This window comes from Sminthopsis crassicaudata, chromosome 2, assembly GCF_048593235.1.
Source record: "Sminthopsis crassicaudata isolate SCR6 chromosome 2, ASM4859323v1, whole genome shotgun sequence".
NCBI lineage: Eukaryota > Metazoa > Chordata > Mammalia > Dasyuromorphia > Dasyuridae > Sminthopsis > Sminthopsis crassicaudata.
Genome location: NC_133618.1, coordinates 382,931,862 through 382,959,860, shown reverse-complemented (window position 1 = coordinate 382,959,860; position 27,999 = coordinate 382,931,862). Strand labels below are relative to the sequence as shown.

Genomic DNA, 27,999 nt, shown 5'->3' with positions numbered 1-27,999 from the left:
GAGGGGAATGGGAAGCGCGAGAGTTCGCCGGCTGCTGCTCAGAGCGCGAAGGCGGGAGGGAGAGGAGGTCGCGCGCGGCGAAGCGCAGGTGAGTCCGTGGGTTGGTCTGGCAGGCCCAGCCCTGGAGGGGATTGGGGAAGACAGTGTGAGTGCTCCAGGAAACTGGCTGGTTGAAATCGCCTCCTTTTTCCTAGAATACCCCAAATGCTTTAGGGAAGGAAAAGGATTCGGCCTGGGCCCGCTCCTTTTAAATCGGCCTCGGCGCTCGCCGGGGCAATAATTAAAACTACGCACATTTGGCATTTAAAGCCTTTAATAACCCCGTTCCAACGTGATCCACGTTACTCCTCCTCCCCTCCACTGGCCTACTCGCTATTTCTCTTCCCCAGCTCTCCACCTCCTGCCTCCATGCCTTTGCCCGGCTTGCACCCCGTGTCTACCGCGATCTCCTTCCTCACTTCTGGTTCTTGGAATCCCTCTACCTCATTTAAGACTCAAATGCCGCCCTTCCTGGAGGTCCTTACCGATTACCCTTTCTTCCCTGACCTCTCCCCCAAAACACGTCGTGCCTCTGTTTTGCCGGGTAGCTGTTGTTTTTTGTCACTTTAAATGTAAGTTGCTGGAGAGCCGGAGTTGTCTTACTCACTAGCCTCTTAATAATGCATTGTTGAGTTAAATTCAAAGTAACTACGTTTTTAGGTTTGCAAACTTCCCTCTCCTCACTTCCCTCCATAGTAAGATTTCTTTTATTTGTGCTCCTCCTCCACCTGTATTACCAACCCTCTGCATGCAAGAAAAGCCGCTTACTCCTCCGAAAAGCAGGAAGGAGTATCGTGCTCCGTGCATATAAGGGTCTCTGTAATCTTTGGACCGTCCAGTGTCAAACCGGGTTAAGGAAGAACCATCCCGTAGTTGTGTAAACTACAACTGCTCACGTTTGTAGAAAAGATTCTCAGAGCAACCCCGAAGAGGACATCGGGCAAGTGTGGTTAGTGCCCTTCTACAGGGGAGGAACCCAAGTGTTTAATAAGTGATTTGCCCACTAGTCATGGCAAAGGTACGACTTGGGTCTTCTCAGTGCCAGCTGCAGAAGGGTATTAGCGCTGTTATGTGATGCACTGAGGGCTGGATGTGGAGATAGGAGCAATGGGCCACGGGGATAGGTAGTCCTGCCTCAGATTTCTCAGCAGCTATGGAACCATGGGAAAATCACGTCATGAATGACCAAAATATGTGCTGGGTCTACTTGGGTTTAAGTCGAAGTTCATTGATTTAATAGCCGTATTCTTTTGGGCAAATCACTTAATCTCTGTGGGCAATAAAATGAAGAAATTTAGAGATGACCCCAGGTCAGTTGGCACACTAAATCTGCATTTGTTGTTCAGGGATTCTGTGTCATTTGTAAAGTTGAGAGGAAGGGTTTTTTGTCCTCCCACAAGCATTCATTAGGAGCCTGCTGTGTACCAAGTACTGGGCTGTTTTCGGATGCAAAAGACAAAAACAGTATTTACCTTGGAAGAGTTCACATTCTGGTGAAAGGGAACGGGGATAGAAAAATGTAGAAATGAAGCACAAAGAAAATATATACAGAGTAGGGGAAGGCACTAGTAAATGGAGAAATCATATAGAACTTGAAATTTTAAGCTGTCTTCAAGGAAAACTAAAAGGTGGAAATGAAATTATGTGTATAGTTCACCAGTATGGTTAAGTGATGGTCATATTCCCATTTATTGAATACTGATTGCTGATGAAGGTTAGGAGCTTGGCAGAGCCAGTTTGGTTAGAGTTCAAAGGTTGAAATGATTTTATATTTCTAAGGACTTGATTGCTTTTATCTAGTTTTTAGGTATAGAAAGGCTGTTTGATAGTGTATGGACTGCTGGGTTTACATTCTGAAAAACAGGAATACAAATCCTGCCACTGGTATTACCTGGGGGGCCTTTTATGTGCTTCAAGCAACTCCCCAAGGCCCAAGTACTAGGTACTGGGTCTTTGATCTGTTTCACTATTCCTGTGCTTATGAAATCATATAACCTGAAATTACATACTCTGCTTAAATTTGGCCAGAGAACTGGCTCAGGATTCAGGGAATATAGAAGAAATTAACTATTTCTGTAGACCAGGGACCTGGACTAAACCAAAATATTGAAAACCACGATAAATAGATAGTGATAGAGTTCCTGGCTTTTCTTGAATTCAAATCACCTAACCCAAATGAGCCACATTCTTGGATCCTGAAAGATCTAAAAGATGCAATTAGTGAATCCTTGTTAGCAATATTTAAAATATCATTCAAATGGGAAATATAACAAAATATTGGAGAAAGGTAAATGTCCCAATTTTCAAAAAAAGAACAGATTCTGCAAAATGTAGGCCACATAATTAGAGGTGATTGTGTAATCACTTCCCAATCTAGTTGTTTGTGAGACTGGTTTCATCAAAAGCAGTTGGTGCTGAAATAATCTCTTTTCCTTCTTTTAAGGAAACCTAAGCTAGTAAGAAATGAGAATATTGTGAATAATGTTTACATAGATTGTAACAATGCTTTTAATAAAATCTTTTACTAGACCTGTGGAGAATTGGAGAACTATAGATTAGAGCTATAATCCTTTAAAATATATTCATAACTGATTGGATGGCTTGATTCAAAAGTAATAATTGTTAAGTATCAATTTGGCAGGTTTTTCAGTAAAATATTCCTCCTTCTCCCCCCCCAAAAAAGGATCTGTGCTTGGTTAGTTCTTTACAGTTAGGTTGAGGGAGGTTATGGGGGGGGGAGAGTGACAGTATTTTGATCATAACTTGTGTGAAGATATTGATATGTTTATCACATCTGCAGCTGAAAGGAATAGTTGCCATATACTATATGGCAGTGATAGGATCCAAAAGAATCTTGGTAACTGAAGTTAATAAAATGAAATTCAGTAGAGATAAAAGTAAAGTCTTGTAACTAAACCAAAACCACTTTAGAGGTATCAGATGAAGCATGACTAGACAAATGATGTTTGGTAAAAAAAATATCTGGGCATTTTAGAGGATTGCAAGCTCTATGAATCAGCAGTGAGATAAAGCAGCCAAGAAAGCTAAAGGGAAAGCCTCATTAAGAGGGGATAACTTCAAGGGATACTGAAGTGGTAGTCTCATTGTACTTTGACTCTTCAGACTATATTCATTGAAACATAGAATAAGCAGGAGAGGTCCAGAGTGGGATGTCCAGGATGGTAAAGGGCATTGAGTCTACATTATGTGAGAATCAGTTGAAGGAAATATGTAACCTGAAGAAGAGAAAAATCAGGAGACGTGTTGGCTTTTCTTCAAGAATTTGAAGGGTTGTCTTATGGAAGAAGGGTTAGATTTGGACCAAGATAGCAGAATCAGGAGCAGCAGGTAGAAGATACAAATTTAGACTTGATATGGGGGGGATGGGGAGGGAAGGAATGACTTCCTAATAAGTGAACTGGACTCTGGTGGGTTTCTCTACTTTGGACCTCTTCAAGCAAAGTTATTTTGTGGTTGAAATTCCTTTGGTAAATTGATTTGACTTACTGGACACCAAGGTTCCTTTTAACTATAGAAACTAAAAACTTCCAACCTATAAAAATATTGGATTTAAAAGCTGAAAACATAGAGATCATCTTATTTAACTCCCTTATTTGAGTAGAAGCTGTGAAATCAATTAGGAACTTAAGATATAAGACTCCCCATTGGTAGTTAGTCCCATCTAAAAACACCTCCTTCATTTTCCTGTTACAAGAAAATCTCTACCATTAGATTAAGTTTTGACAGACTTCAAGATATAGTAGAAGGGAGTATGGCCCATTTGTCCTGTGGTTCGTGGAATCACAAAATGTCAAGACATGACTGAATGATTAAACCAAAAAAATGCTGTTGTTCTCTATTAAAATATGTGTGGTACCTAATAAAGATTCATGGAAACAGTGCAGAAGTTTTTCATGTTAACCACTTGTCAGCTAATAGATTAAGAACATAAAACAACTAGCACAATACATAGTTATTGTTTGAAAATTTATTGTTGAATTAAATAGGATGAAATACACAAGTTCTGATAGGAGTGATTGGGGAAACCATGATGATATTTTTTAAAAAAGATGTGTGTGCAGTGAAGAGACATGAAAGCATTGGGTGAGAGAAAGTTAAGGGAAAGAAGAATTGTCACAGAAGGTATGTGGCAGGTGGAGAGAAGAGAAAAGCAAAAGCAAGAACCAAAAGCCGTTTCAAGCATAGACTCCCCAAGAGAACCTGAGTTACAAAGCTGTCTTGAGATACTGTCTTATCCCTTATGATCTTAAGTTTTAGCTACAGACCTGACATCAAATGATATCATGTCTTGTCATGTCTTACCTAAAGATCCAGATCACCAAATCATATTCTCTGCCAAAAACACCCCATAGCCTTTCTGTACTATGCAAAATGAATATTTTTACTAATGCAACCCTCTATCAGAATCTTAAAGATCAAAGACCACAAACAATTCATATTTCTCTATTCAACCGACTCATTTCTTCCACTATACTGAGAAGCTGGCTTATTCCTTAAACCCCATTGACATTTCCAGCCTCATTCTTAGTATCATTCAGCAGCCTTGCTTCCTGTTTACTACATCCAACCACATCATTACTACAGTCATTTACTTGCGTCCTTGTCACTTGTCTTCCTTTCTCAAGGAGTTGAGTATGTGGATTATAGTGTTTCCATAACTCAGGCCCCTAGACTCATTTGGAAATAACATACAAATTGCTATTCCTAATAAACTCTTGACATCCCTGGTTTATTAACCTCCAACTTCCATGACTTACCAGTGTCTTACCTCACTGTACCTCACTTGCCACACATCTCTGATTCTGAACTCTTTATTAATAATAATCTCTTGTCTCTCTGTGTATCCCTCCTCAGAAAAAAAAAAAAAAAAAAAAACATTCTTCATCTTCATTATAACCACTGATTCCTCCAATCTTTTATTTCAGTTGACTTCTTACCTCTCATTTGTCCTAATTTTCTTCCCTTAAATCATGACCTCCTCAATTTGACTAATTCACTTGTAATGTGTCCTTTCCTTTTAACTGCTTTACCTTTTGTACTACATCTACATGACATGTCATTTGTGTCAGTCTTAAACTTTGGTTCCCCTCCACCATCCATGTACTCTGCTGAAATTAATGTTCTTGTAGGAAATCCATCATACTACAAATTGATATTGTTATGTCTCACTGTGACCCATTTTGGGATTTTCTTGATAAGGACTCTGGAGTAGTTTGCCATTTTTTTCTTTAGCTCATTTGATAGATAAGGAGACAAACAAGGTTAAGTGACTCGCCCATGGTCACAGAGCTAGTAAGTTTCTGAGGTCAGATTTAAATTCAGGAACATAAAACCTGTTAAAGACATTAGCTTAAAAAGGCGAAGGTCTCCCATTGCATCCAGGGACATCTCCAGTCTTCCTGATCTAATATCTGGCCACTGGACCCACAAGATTCCAGAAAATAAAATGAGGCTTGTGACCTTGCACAGCTTTGCCTCGTTCATATACTACTCACTCACATGACTTGACATCACCTCCCTGGTGTCATGGTCTTCAAAAATAAAGGATAAACAACCTCTGTGAGTAGAAGCTACACTTTTCTTCTTTTCCTCCTTTGATATCTCCAGGTTCAGGGGCTAGATTTCTTTCTTAAACCCAGATCACTCTGACTCTCATTGACTGGCCAAAGAAAGGTCCCAGATCAAGCCTATTTGGTCTTTGTATTGGCCCTGATTGCCTGAGTAAATGTAAATAACAATTGGTATTTTGATCAGAAACTCTGAGGGTCTTCCCCTCCAGAATCCATTCCTTTTTATTTATTTATTTAACTCTTTATTTTTTACTATTCCTTACTCACCAAATCAGTATTGCCTCAGTCAAACTGAGACCTGGTAAGGACCTTAGCTTTAAAAAGGCCAAGTCTCTCATTGTATTCAGGGCCATCTTCAGTCTTTGTGATCTTGCCACTAGACCCAAGGTGGTTCTGGTGCAGAAAGTAACCCTCATTCAAATCCAGTTCATTTGCATGTCATGATATCACCTCCTTGGTGTCAAGTTCATCTCAGAACTAAGGGCAAACAACTGCCCCCAGATTCATGCTATCTAATCATTGTTACATACCAGTCTTTTTATTCTTACTGGATTGACTATCCCACTTCCCTTAACTGGTGCCTTCCTCAAGTTCCTAGTGCCATGCCAACTCTTGTTTCTCAAAACATACAATTTCCCTACAACTTTAAAGAAAATCTACTTACCTCTACTCCACAATTCAAAAACCCTCTACAAGTTTATAATTGCTCTCCTTGATTGTGTATATGAGGAAGAGGTAGTTATCTTCTGTGTCCTTTTTCTTTCTCCAATAGCTTACTCCTTCAATAAATCCTTTTTTCTGTTTTATTACTGATCTACTGAATCATTTCTTGATGGATCAGATAGATTTAAATTGACTTTATCTTTAAAAAAAAATCTTCAGCTGTTCAAGTTGTAATTTGGAGACTGAAGCTGGTGATTCTTGGGTTCCAGAGTTTGAGCTTTATAAAGATTCAGGTAGATTGGGTGTCCATATTAAATCTAATACCAGCATAGTAAGCCTCTGCAAATAGAGATCTATCTAAAGAAGAGAAAAACCAGCAAAGGTCAAAAAAACAATAAGTTTCTATTCCCTTTAGTCTTGGGATCAAGCTCATACATATTTGGCTGATGCATTTCCACCCTAAACAAAATAAGAAGTCCAAGTTTTCCCTCTTTCCCTTCCCTATTATCCCTCCTTCCTTAAAAAATAAAAACCCTTCATTTGAACTGAACAGCTCTTCAATCTATTGCCCTTACTCAAACTTCATAATTTAGCTAAAATTTCCTAGAATTAACAACAGACACGTGTCTACAAGGAGATTCTTTTAAGAAAATAAGCCCCCTTCTCTAAAACTTAGAGTCACTTACTCTTTAGGCTCAGTAGCAATTTTCTATTAGTTTTAACTAATAGAACATGAGGTATAGGTGAATTAATCAGCCTTGATGCAGAGCTTTGTCATTATTAGCCCAAAATTGTATTGTTGATTTCATCAACCTAGAAGCAAGAACAAAATATGAGAGGGCTTAAAAGAACTACTAATGGAAAGGAAAATGTAACTCCTCCTTTTAACTTTAGAGATTTTTTTTTATTTTTGAGTTGTCATGTCAGAAAAGCAAGATACAGATCCCAATATTTGCTTATACCCTTTCACTGCCAAACTTAGAAAGAATTATTCCTCCTACAAAAATTGGCCATGTATTAGGGCATAAAAACCTCAAAATCAAATGCAGAAAGGTAGAAATAATAAATGCAATCTTTTTCCGATCACAATGCAGTAAATATTATATGTAATAAAGGGCCAGGAAAAACAGACCAAAAAATTAATTGGAAACTAATCTGATCCTAAAGAATGAGTGGGTGATACAACAAATTATAGACACAAATGATAATTTCATTCAAGAGAATGTCGATTGTAATATTCTGTCTAAAATGTAATATTCTCTGTTGAGGTTTCTTGGGGTCTCTGGAAGCAGCCTTCCTTTCTGTTCAGTAATCGCCACAAACGCATCCAGAGATTAAGGTCCAAATCCTTTATTGTCTCTTTCCAAGTCTTGTCTCCTTTCCTGGGGCTTGGCTAGTTTTTTTGGAGGCCTAACTCTCTCCTTGGTTTGAATGGGAGCTTGAGCTCCTGCCTGCCTTCTCTGGCTTCTAAATCTCGCTGACTTCCAAGGGTTTGTGCTTTCAGCCACCTCCAGCCACAACATAAGTAGAAGATGGAATGAAACTGTCTCAGCCTCCAAGAGGTTCTAGTGCACTTGTCCTTTCTGGCAGAGAAAGCTTTTCACTTATGTGTTCCACAATGAGTATACAACAATCATTATATCACTAGGAAACCATTATTTATTGTAGGATTAAATCAGTGCTAAACTAGACTTAACCGTGTCTCCTCAATTCCACATAGTTCCTTGTTTCAAGTTCTGGCCCATATCATCTCCATGTAGGATTAAATCAATCATACTGAACCATACTAAATTAGATAACTATTGTCCCTATCAATTCCACTGACTTAGTACCTTGTAAGAATCCTTTGTTTCAAGTTCAGAGTTCTGGCCCATAACAGTCAATAATGAGACAGCATACCAAAATTGATGGGAGTAAGCCAAAGCAGTTCTTAGGGGAAGTCTTATAGCTCTAAATTCTCATTTGCATAAAATAGAGAAAGAAAAGATCAATTAATGAGCATATAACTAAAAAAAAAAGTTAGAGAAGTAAGTGCAAGGGATAATGTTGTAAAAAATTACCCATGCATATGTACTGTCAAAAAAAAAGTTATACTTATAAAATAAAATAAAAATTAAATTAAAAAAAAAAAAAAGAAACTTTTCAAGAAACGGGAGTAGTCTGTAAATGTTGGTGATAAAAGAACAAAACATCAATAAACCTAAAATTATATAAGTTCATGGTTTTATATATAATCTTCTTTTGTTACTTTTTGTAAACTTTTCTACAAACATCATATAAAAAAATCAATTAAAGAAAAGAAGTAATATGGTTGAAAAAAAAAAAAGTTAGAGAAAAAAAAAACAAATTAAAAACCCCCAATTAAATACCAAATTTGGAAATCCAAAATTAAAACAGGGAGATTAGTAAAAATGAAAGTAAGAAAATTACTGAACTAATAAAACTAAGAATTGATTTTATGAAAAAAAATGAACAAATTAGATAAATCATTAGTCAATTTGACTAGAAAAAAGAAAGAAGAAAATCAATTTCTCAGTATCAGAAATTAAAAGGGTGAACTTTCCAGCAATGAAGAGGAAATTAGAGCTACTTTGCCCAACTATATGCCAGTAAATCTGATAATTAAGTGAAATGGATGAATACTTACAAAAAGATAGATGTCCCAGATTAACAGGAGGAAATAAATTACTTAAATAGTTCCATTTTAGAAAAAAAATGAACAAGTTATTAATCAATTCCCTAAGAAATTTGTCCAAGGCCAGGTGGATTTACATGTGAATTCAACCAAACATTTGGAGAACATTTGGGAAAATAGGGAAAGAAGGAATCCTACCAAATTATTTTTATGTCATATTGTCTAAACCAGATAGAGTCAAAACAAAGATAATCATAGACCAATTTCGATTGCAATGAACATTGATGCAAAAATCTGAAATAAAACATTAGCAAAGAGTACAGCAAGTTATCACCAGGATAATACACCATGACCAAATAGAATTTATACTAGGAATGTGGGGCTCAATTTTAGGTTCGATATTAGGAAAACTATTAGCATAATTGACTAAATAAATAACTAACCAATTATATGATTATCTCAGTAGAGGCAGAAAAAGCATTTGACAAAATCTAACACTCATTCCTATTAAAAACATTAGAGAGTATAGAAATAAATGGAGTTTTCCTTAAAATGATCAATAACATCTATTTAAAGCCATCATCAAGCATCATATATAATGAAGATAAATTAGAACCATTCCCAATAAGATCAGGGGTAAAACATGGTTGCCCACTATCACTATTACTATTCAGTATTGTATTAGGAATGTTAGCTTGGGCAATAAGAGAAGAAAAAGAAATTAAAGGAATTAAAGTAGGAAACCAATTTATCATTCTTTACAGATGATATGATATACTTAGATGATCCTAGAGAATCAACTAAGAAACTACTAGAAACAATTCACAACTTTAGCAAAGTTGCAGGATACAAAATAAATTCACATAACTCATCAGCATTTTCATATGTAACCAACAAAGTCCAGCAGCAAGAGATACAAAGAGAAATTTCATTTAAAATAACTATAGACAATATAAAATAGAAACACTTTCCACACAAAGTCAGATCTAATCAACTGGAAAAATATCAAGTGTTCATGGCAAATATAATAAAAAATTACAATATTCTCTAAATGAATTTATTTATTCAGTGCTGTACCAATCAAACTCCCAAGATATTATTTTACAGAGCTAGAAAGAAATAACAAAATTCATTTAGAGGAACAAAAGGGCAAGGATTTTGAGCAAATTAATGGGAAAAATGCAAATGAAGGTGGCCTAGCTGTACTAAACCAAAAACTGTCATGAAGCAGAGGTAATCCAAACCATTTGGTACAGGTTAAAAAATAGTTGATCAGTGGAAGACACAATAGTCAATGACTATAGTAATCTAGTGTTTGATAAACCCAAAGATCCTAGTTTCTGGGATAAGAACTCAATATTTGACAAAAATTACTGGGAAAATTAGAAATTAGCATGACAGAAAATATATGTTGACCTACACTAACACCCCATACCAAGATATGGTCAAAATGGGTTCATGATTTAGACAAAGAATGATGTTATAAGTAGATTAGAAGAACAAAGGATAGTCTACTCAGATCTGTGGAGAAGGAAGGAATTTGTGGTCAAAGAAGAACTGGAGTATATTAGGGAATGGAAATATTAAGTTAGAGAGTTTTTGTACAAACAAAGCCAATGAGGACAAAATTAGAAGGGAAGCAATAAACTGGGAGAAAATTTTTGCATTCAAAGGTAATGATAAAGGCCTAATTTCTAAAATACATAGAGAATTGATTCAAATTTATAAGAATTTAGGCCATTCTCCAAGTGGATATGAACAATTTTCAGATGAGGAAATTGAAACTAGAAAGGGTGCTCTAAATCACTATTGATCAGAGAAATACAAGTTAAGACAACTCTAAGGTACCCACTACACACCTCAGATTGGCTAAGGAAAAGATAATGGTTAATGTTGGAGGGGATGTAGGAAAACTGGGACACTAATATATTATTGGTGGAACTATGAACTGATCCAACTATTCTGAAGAGCAATTTCTAACTCTGCCCAAAGAGCTGTCAAAATGTACATAAATTTTGATCCAACAGTGTCTCTATTGCTTCTGTATCCTAAAGAGATCATAAAAGAGGGAAAGAAATCCATATGTGCAAAAAATGTTTGTGACAGTCCTTTTTGTAGTGGCAAGAAACTGGAAACTGAGTGCATGCCCATCAGTTGGAGAATGACTGAATAAATTATGGTATATGAATAAAGTGGAAGGTTAATTGTTCTATAAGAAACAATCAGCAGGATAATTTCAGAGAGGCCTGGAGAGACTTCCATGGACTGATGCTAAGTGAAGTGAGTAGAAACAAGAGAACATTATACACAGCAACAAGATTATGTAATCATCAACTGTGATGGATATGGTTCTTTTCAACAATGAGATGATTCAGCCCATTTCCAGTGACCTTGTGATGATGAGAGCCGTTTGCACCCAGAGAGAGGACTGTGAGCATTGAGTGTGGATCACAATGTAGTGTTTTCACTCTTTTTGTTGTTGTTGTTTGCTTGCATTTTGTTTTCTTTATCATTTTTCTCTTTATGATCTGATTTTTCTTGGGCAGCATAATTATGGAAATATGTATAGAAGAATTGCATATGTTGCATATATTAAATTACTTGCCCTCTAAGAGAAGAAGAAAAAAAATTTGGAACACAAGATTTTGCAAGGATGAATGTTGAAAATATCTATGCATATGTTTTGAAAATAAAAAGCTTTAATAATATAAAAAAAAATTATTCCTTTCACTTTATACTCATTCTTATCACCACTTAACCCCCTGTTATCTCCTCTTTGAAGTTCTCATAATTTCAGCTTTTAACATTGCTGACAGCTCCCATTATTGATTGTGTTTTGTTTAGTTATATCTAATGCTATAGAATAATAGGCTTGTGGAAAAAAACAAAAAATATGGAAGGGGGTTTAAGGTTTGTGCTCCAGTTCAAAGGGGAGCCAGTGATTTCCTAAAAAAGAGCCCAAGCCCTCTCTCCCAAAGTTGGCTGAGTAATCAAGTCAGATTTGAAAACAAAAGAAAAACCCATTACAATGAAAATGACACTACAAAGAGTTAACATTCATTTTAATTTTAACAGCAGTCTGAATCCTGTTGAACACTAAAGCAACTCAAGAATTGCTTAAGGGTTAAACTGGTATGGATAGAGTTAGAACTGAAGGAAGACATGGTTTAAGTCAAAGAAACTTGTAAGGATGTAAAAGGAAATTATACAGAAAAGAACATCACTGTAAGACAAAATAATACTAGAAACAGCAAAAATAAGAAGTGATACAGTAGAACGAAAAATTGACTCAGAAGATAGCCTAAAAATTTTGATAGCAGTACGTGAAAAAGTAATCCTTGTTGAAGGCAAATTGCCCAAAATAATACTTGCAAGTAAAAAAAATTCAACAGGAAGAATGTAATGTTCTGATAGTCTCTTCAGTTATAATCCTTCTCTGGGAGGAGATTCTTTTCTCTGTGAATCTTTTCCTCTGAGAGCAGGTTTCTTGGGAGGCTTCTGGAACCTTCCCCTCCAAAAGTGTGGGATTGCTAGACGTCTTCTCTTTGACTCAATCCAGACAGCCGTCCCAACTCAATGTCCCAGTCTAGACTGCTCTTCAGACTCAATGTTGCCTTCTTTTGTCCTCCAAGAGAATGGGCTTGTGAGAATTCCTACAGCCAATGAACTTGCTCCTTTTAAAGGTGAAAACTCCTTTAAATGTGTAAACTCCTTTTCAGAAGTCTAAAAGTGTAAACTTCTTTTAAAGGTTTGAACTAAAGGTGTGAATTCTGAGCTAGAGAATTGTTTAGACAACCTGAGTTAGCACCTTGTAATCCTAACAGAAGAAACCATATATGTTATCATCAAAAACTCCAAAACTAGAGGTAAAGAAAAATTACTCAACTTCAAGAGTCAACAATGTCAACAAGCACCATTCAGTTCTCCATCAAATTTCTTGATTCAATTAATTAAAAAATAGGACAATTGGCCAAATGATATATATATATACATCCTTAAAACTAGGAGACACAGACTTGGTTTCTAGAGTCTGTTTTCCAGCAAAAGTAAGCATTCTTTTTGAAGGCAGGGGAATAACGTTTTAAAAACATAGAAGTTTTCAAAGAATTATTTTATGAAGACTTCCCAGTGAAAAGAATTCTGGTCAACAAAGTGCAGCATTTTCTTCAAGCAGAGAAAGTTTTTTTTGTTTTGTTTTGTTTTTTGAGGCTGAGGTTAAGTGACTTGCCTAGGGTCACACAACTAGGAAGTGTTAAGTGTCTCAGAAAAAGAGGGGAAAAAAAAAACAATTAAAGAACACTTCCCAGTTGGGAATCTAGAAAGCCTTCATAGAGAAAGTAGTGTTTACATTATATGTTGAAGAGAAGAGGAAAGTGAGAGTATGCCTTTAGGCATGTAGAATAACATGACTGAAAAAATGGGTGCCACCCAGTGTGAAAAACGAAGGTCTATTTGATAGAATTTCAGAGTACTGTAATGTTCTATGAGCCTAGAAAGATGGCTTGGGGCCAGGTTGTGAAAGATAGGAAGAATAAACACACAAATAAACATAATAATAGCATTTCTACAGTGTTGTGGTTTTTGTTTTTGTTTTGGTGAGTAAATTGGGATTAAGTGACTTCTCCAGGGTCACGAAACTAGAAAGTGTTGTGTTTGATGCCGAATTTGAATTCAGGTCCCCTTGACTTCCGGGCCAGTGTTCTCTATCCACTGCACCACCTAGTTGCCCCAATGTATGGTTTTTTGCTTTGCAAATACTAACTTACTTTATGCTCACAATCCTGATAATTAGGGTTATCCTTGTTTTACACATGAAGAAATTGAGGCTGACAGAAATTGATTAAGTGTAGAAGTCCTGATCTAGTGCTCAATTAACAAATGTTTACTAAGAGGATAAAAAGATAAAAATGAGTCTGTTTCTGGCCTCAAGGCATTTTATATTCAGAATATTGCCTAACAAATTTCAGCTCCTCTAATCCCAGTTATCTGAAAACATCATTGTTCTGCTCCCTTTTTCTCACATCTTGATACCTATTTAACTTACCCTCAGTCCTTTTCCTCCCCCCTGCCTAATCTCTTTTGTCCTTTAGAATCCTCTTTATCATCTACAGAAATCTAGGTTCCAAGATGGAATGTGAAAAGAAGAAAACTAGAACAGAAATTGGATGAGGGGAAGGATCTAGTCTTTTTTAATCTCTTGTGTGCCCCACCCTTCAAGAACATATAGCAAGCAATGCATATAAAAAGTATTAAATCTTTAAAGTTGAGTAATATAATGTTAAATTTCACTACATAAATTACTTCATACAGGTTAGTAGGCAAGCTAGCCTAGGTATAATACCAAAGAACACCGAAAGATAGACAAGGCATTGTGTGCCAGTTAAGTAAGGTTACTATTGCCATTATTTCTTCTCAAATCTTGATGGAGACAGTCAGGTAAGGACTTTGAGCCCAAGAGCCTTGGCAATAACAATGTCTACTAGACTAGAACTGTTTCCAGTCCTGCCCCTGCAGCCATAATTCAAGGAGAAATCACTGGAAAAGAATCCCTCTTCCCAGCAATGCCTGCTGACCAATGCCTACCAACGGGAGCCCCAGAGTGACTTCTGGTCCTGCTTCTATCCAGTCTCTCAGAGCCATCTTCTGGGGAGGAAACTCATAGAGAAAGCAGTATTCACAATCACCAATAGCCAACTCATTGCCAATCAAAATATGGGCAAGCCAACCTACCTAAAATAGACAGGTTCCAGCATCCTGAGAGAGACATGGGAGCCCGCATATGCTGAGCAAATCAAGCCATCACCTCCAGCTATGTATGAGGCAGACCAGGAATGACAAGTGTATCCTGTGAAAATGCCTTCTGTCAGCTACTACTGGTTCTGTAGCCACATCTGTTGAAGATTCAGAAAAGAAAGTTTTTGTCACTGAAGTCTTTGGCTTAACATTATAAATTGATAAGATTTTATCCCTGAAGATGACATTTAAAGAGGAAGCATTACTATATGCATCCTAAGAATAGAGGACCTTAACATGGCTTGAAGCTGAAATTTTGCAAACCTTTCATGCGTGTTTTTCTAATTCCTTGTGTGCTCCTTAAGCCCAGGACTAATTTTTTTGCCTTTCTTTTTGTCCTCAGCATTTAGCCAGGCACTGACCTGGAATATTGTACATTCATTCAGATCATGTCTGATTCTTTGTGATTCTATGTGCTCTTTTTTTTTGGCAAAGGTGACAATTTGCCATTTCCTTTTCCAGTGCATTAAAACAAAAGAGGTTAAGTGACATGTCCAGGGTAACAGCAAGTAAGTGTCTTGAGACCAGAACTCATTTCTTCCTGATACCAGGTCTAGTGCTTTATTAACTGAGCATTTTAGCTGCCTCATCTGAAACCTAGTAGATACTTAATAAATAAATGCATGTTGACTGACTGGTTCTTGTTCTCCCAATAGAATATGACTTCCTTGAAAGTAAGGACTATTTTTTTTTTCTATTTGTAAGCCTGGTACTTAGCACAGTTCCTTGAACATAATAAACTCTTAATAAATGCTGATTCCTTCCTTCATTTATTCCTTATCAGACAGATACTATTCTTCATTTTACAAATGAGGAAACAGGACTAACCTACTCAGAGGTTAAATAAATGTAACATATCTAATAAGGTAGAATACAAACCCAATTTTCTCTTGACTTCAAATCTGTACCACACTGCATATCTTCAAAGAAAATGTGAAGATATTGAAAAACTGAAGATATATATTTGAAGATTATTGATACCCCATTCTCTTCCTTCTTGGTTTTTTCCCCCCACTTGTGCTATGGCCTGTCATTTTCATTCCATTATCATTACAAATTGATTTTATCTGAACTTTACAAAGAAACAAGACAAGCAGTTTCTACCCACCAAGACTTAGTCTTTCTCTTTGTGAAACTTCTTGGTAGTAGTAATTAGTATTCAGTCAAAATGACTTCCCCAGGGAAGCATTATGTATCTGAGGCCAGATATGAACTCAAGTCCTCCTGACTTCAGAGCGGCGCTCTATCTACTGTATCACCTAGCTGCGTCTCTTGTTCATCATTTAATCATCAAAGTCTTTAATTTCTCTATATAGAATTCTAATTAATATCACCTTACATAAGTCTTTTTCAAAATTTATGAATGTAAATTCCATTTTTATAATTTTTTGCAATTAAAAGGTTAATTAGGAAAGAAAAAAGAAGAGGTACTCATAATGCTTAAGAGAGTTACTAAGATTACTAAGGTAAAAGTAAAGTCTTATACTTTACAAGTAGAAGCAAAAGCCATGATTAGACAGGATTGTTTTTGCAAAAGATCTGGGGGTTTTCATGAATGACTTGAATATGATTTGATAGCCAAAAATACTATGTTCTTGAAGTGCATTAAGAGAGGCATCACTGGGGCAGCTAGGTGGTACAGTGGATAGAGTACCAGTCCTGAATTCAGGAGGATCCAAGTTCAAACTTAACACTTCCTAGCTGTGTGACCCTGGGCAAGTCTCTTAACCCCAGCCTCAGGGGGAATGGTGGGGAAGAGAGAGAGAGAGAGAGAGGTATCACTTCTGGTAATAAGGAGTTGATAGTCCCACCATACTCTACCCATATGAGACCATATCTGACATGGGAATCTCTGGATGCCTCAGTTTCAGAACAGCATTTGATAAGCAAAGTTGGAAAATATCCAAAGGAAAATAAGTTTAGTGCTGGACTTTGAGTCATGCTGAGGAAGAATTACTTTAAGGGAGTAGGGATGAATCTCCTCTTCCCTTCCCCATCCCTTTCCCTCATGTTTACAATTTTTAAAGTATAATATTAAGATCTGACCCCTTTAGCTTTGGAAGATTAGCCCCTTTGATTTTGAAAAGATTTAAAATCTTGCACAAATAATATATTACTTAACTTTAGAAAATAGATGAAGTTTGTCAAGAAGTAAATTTGGGATATAAATCCTAGCCATGAGTTAATTGCTTAACACAGTCCTGATATCAGAAAAGGCTCCCATCACCAGTCAGATTTATTTTAAGCTAATTGTTTTCTAACAATCTTATTATTAGTCCCCTTCAAATGTCAGTGCCCCAAAACGGGAAATTCTTTCTAGAACAAATTGCCAATGGACACAGTATCCTAATTTTTGCAAATTTATTAGCTAGCAAAAATGTTTTGTCTACGAAATGTCCATCTTAACAACCTTACATAAGAAAGTCCAACTGTGGTCACTCCATGAAGAAATAGAATTCCCACCACTTTATTTTTTAATTTTTTTATTTATTTATTTTTTGGTTGGTCCTGTCAGTAGCATATGCTTGTCTCAAAGATTAAGCCATGCATGTCTAAGTACACACGGCCGGTACAGTGAAAATGCGAATGGCTCATTAAATCAGTTATGGTTCCTTTGGTCGTTACTGTGGTAATTCTAGAGCTAATACATGCCAACAAGCGCTGCCACTTTATATTTTAATATATAATGAAATTCCCCTCCAGAAAGAGTCCTGTGTCTATGGATCCCTTTGAGGAAAAAGGCCCAGTTACTGCTTACGTCTCTTTCTGTATTGTTTATTTTCCTCTATTTCTCTTACTCCTCTATCCAACTCTGATGCCTCTTTGTAGCATGGGGGTGCTGCTGGTTTCTCAGAAGCTTTGAGATGTTCTTCTTATGCTAGAAAATGCTTTTATGTTTTTACAAGTCAGAAACTGCTTATAAATCACAGCTTCCTGTCAGGGAACCACACTTTACAGAGTGATACTTTAGCAGTAGCCTGAACACTCAGTGATGAATTCTTTGGTCAGGATAATCCTTAGGGGATTTCAGTTTTTTGCAGCCCTCTTTTGTTTTTGTAGTAATTGATGATAAGGCTTACAGAAAAAGGGATAGAAGGTGCAGAGTCATATGATTTGGAAATTCTAAACATTAATTGAACAGTAAGAAGCCAAGTGGTGTCATGGGAAGATAGATCATGGCCTTTGGGATTAGGACCAAAGTTCACATTATAACTCTTCCACTCACCACTTCTGTGGTGAGGAGATTGCACTAAATAAGCTCAAAGGGACCTTCCAGTCCTAAATCCATGATCCTACAATGAATCATCTTTGGACCAGGTCAATTATGCTCTATCCTTTGCTGACTTATGAATTTGCTTCACGTTCCTTTTTAGTGACATTTTGATGATGCTTAGGATGTAACTATTTGTTTCAGAGAGACAAATCATTTCTGTATTCCCAAGTAATGTGACTCCAGTTTATAAAAGGCAAAGCTGGGCATTTATATTTATTCTCCTTTGGATTATCCTATGCCTAGCCCACTCAGCATTGGTAGGTGGATTCCCAAAAGGGAGACACCTGGATCTAACACCTGTAAGACACATCCTCCTGCCTCAGAGACCAAGTCCCCTTCTACCTCCTGGGTCCGGTCCACCCTCCCAGCTTACATGGCATAAATGGCAATTCTCAGAAGGAAAGTCTCTAACATATCCCCCTTTCTGTTTAGCAGGGACTGCTCATAAAATCAGCTTTAATATTAAAAATATAAAAATATATCTGCATTTAAAACATAGGCGGCAGCAGCAATATTCGGTACCAAATATCAAGATCAGATCTAAGGTGATTTCTGGAATCCTTCTGAAATCCAGTGGCTTTCCCCATCAATCCCTGCAAGACATAAATATCCCGGCCTTCTCCAAAGTACTAAGGTTGGACCTCGCCAATGTCCTTCCTTGTCCTTTCAAAGGACCTTTTAAATGTTCTCTGGCGCCTGAAGCCCTGTTTTTAAGACTTTATCCACATCCACCCAATCTGTCTATCACCGGGCATGATTATGGGCAAATTTATATTCTGATCCATTATGCATTCCTGCCTTCCTGTCTCTCAACAAGACTGTTGAATCTTCCCTTGTGGGGTCTGGCAATCCTTACTTGTAACCTCTCCCTCAGAGATTACTGATTGTCATCATGCCTAATCCCAGGCTTCAGACATCTCAGGCCACTGCCTCATCAAGCAGTGGTTCTTGTTCAACAGAGCACCCAGACACAGGAGCTTGTAAGCTCAAGTTTGAAAGATTGGAGCCAACATTCTCACATTTTTTTATCTTCTCCTCAAGGCTTGTGTCCTTATCTAAGCTGGACGAGATGAGCATTAATATTCTCTCTAGCTAATTTCCAGATAAGAAGACCTGCTGCTTCTCCTTTACCTACTGAACTCTCAACAGCCACCTGTATGTAGGTGAGCCACAAAATCTGGGGAAAATTGAACTGCTGGAGGCTAGGAAAGCCAGCAGCTCTTTAACATATGGAGATTTAACTCTGAAAGTGTTAATTGCCTCTTTCAATTCCTTAAATTTCTTCCACTGTAATAGGGGCCATGTTCTTTCTGGGGGCTATCAAACACGCCAATTCTTTGCTTCTTGGTTCCCTTGTTTGCTGCTTTCTGTAACATACATCCTAATTCTGTCTGTAAATCTGTCTACTTCCTGCTTTCCCTACTGCCTCTTCCTGTGATGTGACATCTACTTTTGGCTTGCTTTATCAGTCTTGGGATCTAGGGATCTCGTCTCCCTTCCCAAGATCAGACTAAGCAAACTCATGAGGTCCCTGACCAATCCCATCCCTGTTTGGGCGCCATTTGTAACCTCCCATTTTCCGAGATTGCTGATTGCCAGGCCCTTACATATCAATCTTCTTCAGATAGACATGGAGTTGAGACCGATGTTAAAGAGCCAAACAGCCTTTCTTTATTGGTGTTCTCGGCAGGGGTTAGCAGGAAGCAAGAGCTTATAAAAGATTCTAATAACTCTGCTGCCCCTTTGAGTAACATCATTACATTTTTCTCTACGTTTTTATGACCTGGAAGAGTATCATTTTCATTTGAGGTATTTCAAGCTGCCTTGTATACCTGCACAAGTCAACAGCTTGCTAAAAAAGGACAAAGTTATTTCTTTTGCCCCATTCTGTATGTAGTTTGACTTCTGTATTAATCAGGTTTGTGGTTAGCTCAGCTCAATCCATTTACTCTTCAAAATTGGGTAGTAATGCATAGCACTACAAATCCTCCTCAGCAACCTCTACCTTTTACTGGTTATCTGCATTGACAATCTTTCCCTCCAACTTTATGCTGCCTTCAAGTTGTCCTCACAGACAAACACATTTCTGTGAGTCATATCATGACCTCTGGTCACTTTTTCATTAATTCAAGACAATTATTAACCATCCACTATACACATTTAAGACAGTGAGGTGGCCCAGTGGATAGAGTGCTAAGCTGGGAGATTCATCTTCCTGGGTTCAAATCTAAACTCAGATACTTCCTAGCTGTGACTCTGGACAAGTTACTTTACCCTGTTTGCCTCAGTTTTCTCATCTATAAAAGAACAAAATGACAAGACTACTCATATCTTTGCCCAGAAAATCCCAAATGGCGTCATAAAAAGAGAGAATTAAAGCTACTGAACATCGTACCATTCTAGGGGCTGGTAAAGAAAAAACATAATGTGGTCTCGACTGCAAGCCCCTCTTCCCTGTAGGGAGTTCTTCTCAGAACCTCCATTCTGGGGAAAGGCTCAGATCAACCATCCCCCTTTCTTTGAACTTCACCAACAAACTCCCATTCAAGAAACCCCTCCCCCACTTTTCAGCTCTTCTATTATGGGTTATCTTTCTTTTGCTTGTTTTTGTATCCCCAGCACTGAGTATAGTGCTTGCACATAATAAGCACTTGATCTGTTCTTAATGATTGATTGGGAAAGTATTGAAGATAAAAAACTACCTGTACATATTGCTTTGAAGAATAAGCTGTTGAGTTACTTTTAGAAAAGACTTTAAAATGCTTTTGAAAATTTTGTTAGATTATAAAGTCATAATAGTTTGATCAGAACATGTTAAAGTTATTTACATTTCTTTTCAAAAAAATAAGCAGGTCTTATTCTCTTACGTTTTACAGAATGGAAACAGACTATAGTCACGTGGAGCTTAGCAGTAACACGGAAATTGAAGATTCTGCATTTCAAGATTTTGAAAGAACAGATGTAAAAGACATGAGACTAGAAGCTGAAGCTGTTGTAAATGATGTTCTTTTTGCTGTTAGCAACATGTTTGTCTCCAAAAGCCTGCCCTGTTCAGATGATGTTGCATATATCAATGTGGAAACAAGAGAAAGGAACAAATACTGTCTGGAGCTCTCAGAAGCAGGGCTTAGGGTAACTCATTCTTCTTTCTAGGGAAAAAAATTTATTTGATTAAGATTTTATATATATGAGTACTGGATGTAATTTTTTTTTAAGATTTATTACTTTATTCAAAAATCTCTGGGTAATCACAGGGAAATTTAAAACTTTGAAGGAACATTTGGTTTAGGTTTATTATCACTGCCTATCATTTTTTTCAAGTCCCATTTTCATCCACAGTTGAATGGTCAGCAAGACTGCATTAATAGTCTTGCTTATTAGATAAGTTAATTTCTCATTGGGTGACATCTTGTATACTTGGGTTCAGACTCTAATTTTAAGTCACAAGGGAAAGTCAAGTCTCTAAATTTCTAAGAGGCGTCCTATTGATCTAGACCAACCCTCTTTGTCTTAGGAGACCTTAGCAAGAGGAGATACTACTACAGACTAAATGAGGTGAGAAGAATCTGAAAGGTGAGATTTCATACAATAAGAAAGTTCATAGAAAGTCATTTCTTCGTGGACTCTAATGTACTCATCTGAGTTTCCTAATTTTATAACCAGAACTATAAGTTTAAAATATATGGTCATAGTCATTTAAAAATCAGTTATCAATCATTTATTAAGCATCAACCATATGATAGATACTGTTCAAAAAACTGGCAATACAGATGCAAAAATGAGAATTTCTGTCTTCAAGGTGCTTATATTCTGAAATTTTCATCGTAAATATTATCATAATTTTATTGTAATTAAAAAATTTCTCATTGTGATTGGAGATAGTTAGACACTTGATTTAAAGAGCAATGGACTATCAAAACTTCTGAATAGAATCAAAGGTAGCTGTCTTAGTAATTTCTAGAATTTTCCTTTGCCCTTATATCTCTTTTATTTAAATAAGGAATTCCTTATTTTAAATATTTAATAAATATTTAAAATAAGAGACTATCATTACTTTGCAATGTATGTCATTTATCTTGGTGCTCTATGGACACACAAGTCTTTTTTAGTGATAAAGACCCACACAAATTAGAGTGGTATATCTATTTTGTCAGTTAAGATATAGAAATCATACATATTTATATTGCCTTTGTTATATTAGCTTATATATTTAGAGCAGATTCAAAGAAAAGAGTTCTTAATTCACTAAGGTTTAATATAGATGGGCTATATGATTTTAGAGATGCTACAATGAATTTGTAGTATCCCAGAGCTAGGATTGTCCTCAGGTCTTGACTCTAAGGCTAGCATCCTACCTATTCTATCTAGTATTCTACCATTGCTTTAAATATTTGCATATCAGTAATTTGAAAAGTCTCTATCAGAAAATGAAGGGAAAAAAGCCCTAAAACTACATTCAAGCAAATGACATAATTTATAAATGTAAATTGTTTAAACTTTTCATTTCCATCCAGTGAATTCATTTCTAAATGCCTCTATTTACAAATGTGATTTGAAATAAAGATGAATATTCCATAGTCAAAAGTGTCCAGATAATAAGAACTTTTATGTGGTTGAACGTGAAGTGTTAAATCTGTAATAATTTATTATTGCTTTAATAGAGGGATGTGATATGCTGTGGTTAAATGTCTATAACTCTGTAAATGTCTGTAATTTTGTTATAGGAAATTAATAATCATTAGCATTTAGTATTCACTCAAAGAATTTATAAGGACTACTGCTAAAGCACTAGGAAAAAATAAGAAGATAGATAAGAGCCCCGCCCAGAGGAAGTTTATAAACTAGTTGAGGAATTAAAATGTATATAATTAATTGATTCTTAGTGCACAGTCTTCTTTCTTCCTCTAGCATTACTATAGAAAGCATAATACAAGAAAGGGGGGGAAAAACTGTCATGTGTTCATGAGACAAATTTTCCAGTTTGGCTGTAATATAAAGTAAAAGATATACTGTGAAACAACAGGGAACAGTGAACTTGAACTTTACCTCCTTTGAAGGATAGTATGAAGTCAAATGTCATGAAAACATTCAATTAATTTAATTTTTTTTTAAATTAAAAGTCAAAAATTGCATCAAACATTTTTTATTTATATTTATCCAGTATTATATTAGACAAGAGAGATAGAAGAGTTTCTGTCTTCCATATGGACAGATAAAAAATTATCAAATACCTAAGACAGCTGTCAAACAGTGTATCCCATAATCTCGAAGTTGACATTTACTCTATACTAAATAGGTGCATTACACTAAAAAACATATAAATGGTTTTAAATGTTTCAGTTTGCCTTTTTAACTATTTCTTCTGCTTTGGTTTGGTTTTATTGTTGTTTTAGTTTGATTTTTTTTTTTTTTTTTTTTTTTTTTTTTTTAGGAAGAGCTGAAAAGTTAGACCTCATTGTTCTTAAAGGTTGAAAAGGTGCTAGGAAGAAAATTTTATTTAGATCGTTTTATGGTCTAGGGCAGTTGGTGTCAAACTTATCTAGAAATGGATCCCTTAGACCAGCATGTAATAACTTACAATAAGATGAATTATCATTGTCTATGTCCTATTGTATTTTTATTTTGCTAAACATTTTCCAATTGCATTTTAATCTGATTTGGGAGTTTTTCCTCGTGCTTGAACCCATACAAGTTTGGCACTTAGGTTATATTTTTCTTAAATATTAAATAAAACTTTTGGTCATTTCAGTTGTGTCTGAGTCTTTGTGACCTCTTTTGAGGTTTTCTTGACAGACACTAGAGCTTGCCATTTCTTTTTCTAGCTCGTTTGGTAGATAAGTAAATTGAAGCAAGCAGGGTTAAGTGAATTATCCAGGGTCACCCAGCTAGTGAGTATCTGAGGCTGGGTTTGAATTCGTGAAGATGGGTCTTGCTGACTCCAGGACTCATGCTCTAGTCACTGCATCATATAGCTGCCCATAAAAGCTTTTAGAGAATTAGAGCTTCTCTAATAGAAAATCTTTTAGCTCTCTTCTAGTTCAAAATTGTATCATCCCATTTTTCAAGAGCATTCTTCTTAAGTGCCTCTTCAATACTATAGTATTTGCTTGAATATTTTCCTTTCCAATCAAGATTATTATTGCAAATTTTACTGATAAAAATACTGGTATTTAATAGGCCAAATTTTACCAAAAATTAGTTAAAAAAAAAAAAAAAAAAGAAGAAGCAAGTCTTTCATAAGACACATAAATATTTTGTTATGTCTTTCACTATTAACTGAGAAATTAATTCAGTAGAAATCAAGCAAAAGAAACACAATTGTATCTAATTATTTGATTAATTATTGACATTTCTCTCCTAGGTGGTGGGTTATGCTTTTGACCAGGTGGATGATAATATACAAACTCCCTACCATGAGACAGTATACTCTTTGTTGGATACCCTTAGTCCAGCATACAGAGAAGCTTTCGGAAATGCACTTCTAAGAAGATTGGAAGCTTTGAAACAGGATGGACAGTCATAATTTATTCTACAATATAAACTTTCTTTTGGGCTTGCTGCTGGAAACTTTAAATTTTGACCCTAGATTCTTGCTAATGAATATAATATGAAATAGTTTTTTGTTTTGTTTTTCAGCATTACTGTTTGCTTCAAATATAGGCTTCTCATTCCAAGCAGTATTAATAATAAACTGCTCTTGTTACTTCTTCCACCTAGGGAATTTGGCAGCCCTTGATTTATGATATAGATCATGAATATGTTTAGATTTCTTTGGAATACTATTTCTGCATTTTTAAAACAAAACAGTATTTTATTATAAAAATGCTGGGCTTTAATGCATCTAGCATTACATGTGGAATTCTAGAGTTGCCTAATAAAATTGGCATTCTAATTAATTCTCTACAATTTTAATCCAGCTTGCTAAATCAGGGGTTCAATATTAGCTTGGACTGAATTTGTAGTGATTATTTTGCTACTGGCCTTACAGGGAACAAATCATCAACTAGTTTCCCCTGCACAAACTTTGAAATTGCTTAAACTATTTATATTAGTGTGAATTGATTTTAAAAAATTGTATATAACTTATCTAGTATTATTGTGCTAAATGACACAGGGATTAGCATAGTTTTATGTATCCTATTTGCAACAGTCAGCCAGCTAAAAAAGGATAAACCTTTAGCCTATGAATGTAAAAATTACTATCTAATCTCTAAAATACCTAAGCACAGAATAAAAATAGGCTCCATCTTTTTTTCTTAATAAAGAACATCATGAAATTGCATTGTTAAAAAGATGTTATAATCTGTTTTCCTAGGAAACAATATTTTGGCCCATGTTGATTCTTATTTTTCTGAATGTTTGTTTACATAATGTACAGTGTTTATATAATCAAAAGTATTTTTGCTTCAATGTTTACTTTCTAAAATGTAGTCCTTTGGTATCCTATGATGCTTCCCTCTTTCCCTTCAAGTGTACAGTGTTTTGTGTCAATGCTAAATCTACAATGTAATAATGCATTGTATAGGTTTGAAACCAAAGGACATATGAAGCATTCAAAGACTAATATTTGGAAAAAGGATACTCTGTATTTTGTATTTTACTACAAGTACTAATATTTGTAAGTTTATTTTAACTGAATCATGCTGCTATGTGTTTTCAGGTACATGTTGGATGGGAACAATGGGGATTGGTTTTTAAATAATCAGCTAAAACCATAGTAGAAGTAAAATTCAATTCAAGTTTCCTGAGTCTCCTGAATTTGCAAAGTGTTATTCTTAGTTTAATAATGAAACGTATTCCTTTTTGTTCTGACTAAATATTAATTTGTATAGGCCAGAGCAAAGTAAAATTAACTTTTTGTAGTCGATTATTATTGACAATTATTAGAATGCTTTTGTTAAATTTCAGAGGATTCAAACATATGTAGCTTTCTTTTCAATGACTTAAAATTTCTCATGGTCATTTTCAGGCTAAATGTAAAAAATTGATATATCTCAATAAATGTTTTCTTATTTTTAGTTAAAGTATGAAGAAAAATGGGTTTTTTGCTTGGAGAAAATTGAAATTGATGATTTTATGAGTTGTTTCAGGGCTCATTAGTTCTCATGTAACAATTCCACATTTCTTTAATTATGTGTTAGAAGGATTAATTTGGTTGCTAGTCTTTGAGAAAGAGAGATTGATTTATTCAATTTGTAGACTCTTCACTGTTGATTTTAATTTAAAATTATGTTGATTTGGATCTATAAAATATGGGTTGCACTTCCTATCTCACACCAGTTGCAAAGAAAGCACTTTGTAAACCTTGGAGCACTATAAAATGTTAGTAGCCTTTGTTGGCATACATAAGAATTTTAGTCATTACAGATTTCAACTTTGCCTTAGCTATTTGAAGAATTCATTCAGAAAGTTTTTAAAGGAGATTGTGTTTTCTTCAGGTTTTTGAAAAAGCTATATTTAATAAAAAAATAAACTTATTAGTTTTAAGATTGAACAAGCACTATGGTTCATTTTAACTGGCACGTAGAATTTTCCACTATCACATAGTGTTTACTTTAATCTTTTTTAAAGAGCTTAGTAGCCTCATAATTAATTTTATTTCTTTTTCTGGGTAGCTTGGGAGAACTGTTAGTAAATATGTGTATAAATGCAGAAGTTTGGGAGATTTATTTATTTATTTCATGGCCTTTACTGTTTTTATAAGCACTCCATTATTTCTAATTATCCAAAAAACAAGATAATAGTGGTTTCAATGTAGCATCACAAAAGTACTTGTCATCACACTTTTCATATGCAGGTCTAGATATATATCCCCCACTACCTCTGTCTTAATTGTGTGTATGTATTTTGTGATGGAGGGGTAAAAAGTTGAATGGACCATCTAAACTCATAGAGCTAAACATGATATATATGTAGACAAAAACCCCAAGATTTCCATTCTAAAAGTTGTAGGAAATAGGTCATCTAAACACCAAAGTTCGTATAGGGAAAAAACTGGAGGGATGCTGAGGGGATGGGATGGGAAACCATACAAGGACATGTACATGGTAGCTTGAAAACAAGAATAATTGTAGGAAAAGAATGGATGCAAATATAGCATAGAAATTGCCTATAGTACCTAAATATCTTAGGAAAAATGAGATTCGTTTTGTTTTCTGCTTGACTCTAAACACAACTTAGAAGCAATGAAAGAAAGTTTCACAAAGCCCCACTAAAGGAAAAATTCCCTAAAATATTGCTCAAAAAGTGGGGTAGAATGTCTTCTATTTCAGAAATCTAGTAAATTGCAAGGAATTGTATTTTTTTTTTTTTTTTTTTTTTTTTGGTGGGGGGGGGGAAGCAAAACATCCAAGAAAGCATGGAAAAGGAGGAGGAAAAAGCTGCATGTTTGGAAGGAACAATGAAGCTAAATCTTCACATTGAGGAAAGTGGAAAGAATCGGAGGGACTTCAGGGGCCTTATGATTTAACCTTTTTGTTTATTGAAGTAAAGATAAGACATAAGACCATAATATGGCAAAACTTGCAACTTTTTTGAGGACTATTCAGTAATAGTACAGGCCAGAAGTAGAAGGAAGAGAAAAGAGGAAGTTTCCAGTCAAAACAAAAGAATCCTGAAAGAATTTCCTACCAGCCAGCAAAGTTACCTGTGAGAGAATAATGGACTGAGACATTGCTGTGCTGACTGTAATTGCATATGATATGAACTGAGTAAGCAATCAAGGGTATCAGATGTCATCTTGGAGCTATGGAGAATTGAAAGATTAAGTAATGAATAAACTCAATCTAATTAGGAGACTAAAAATCTCCACAGAATTGTATAGGAGATATTCATGCTTGCTTCAAGATATAACTCCTAGTAGAGAGGCTGCTCATTGCGCTCTGAAATGAATATTTGCTTTTTGTGCCATAATAAATCTTTATTCATTAAACCTTGTGCACTTGTTTTTGTAAGGGGAGGTGGTAAATACTAAAGTTTCCAGGTACCCTGATGGGATTGATGAA

At 35.6% G+C, this 27,999-nt stretch overlaps 1 protein-coding gene across 2 annotated transcripts; it reads left to right on the top strand.

Annotated features, from left to right (window-relative positions):
* Window positions 1-5: 5 nt before the first annotated feature.
* On the top strand, window positions 6-26,032 carry GSKIP (GSK3B interacting protein). Of its 2 annotated transcripts, none has more exons than XM_074291359.1 (3): window positions 6-88; window positions 20,872-21,127; window positions 24,357-26,032. In XM_074291359.1, the coding sequence occupies exons 2-3, from the start codon at window positions 20,873-20,875 to the stop codon at window positions 24,516-24,518; spliced, it is 417 nt and encodes a 138-aa protein (XP_074147460.1). In that variant the 5' UTR covers window positions 6-88; window position 20,872; the 3' UTR covers window positions 24,519-26,032. The 2 variants fall into 2 exon arrangements, with proteins under 2 accessions (XP_074147460.1, XP_074147461.1); XM_074291360.1 differs by lacking the exon at window positions 6-88 and adding an exon at window positions 19,035-19,158.
* Window positions 26,033-27,999: the final 1,967 nt, after the last annotated feature.

Excerpts from the sequence above, each read along its gene's own strand:
- GSKIP (XM_074291359.1), top strand. The coding sequence starts at position 20,873 with ATGGAAACAGACTATAGTCACGTGGAGCTTAGCAGTAACACGGAAATT. Across the intron at positions 21,128-24,356 it reads TCTCAGAAGCAGGGCTTAGG|GTGGTGGGTTATGCTTTTGA; the intron begins GTAACTCATTCT and ends TTTCTCTCCTAG.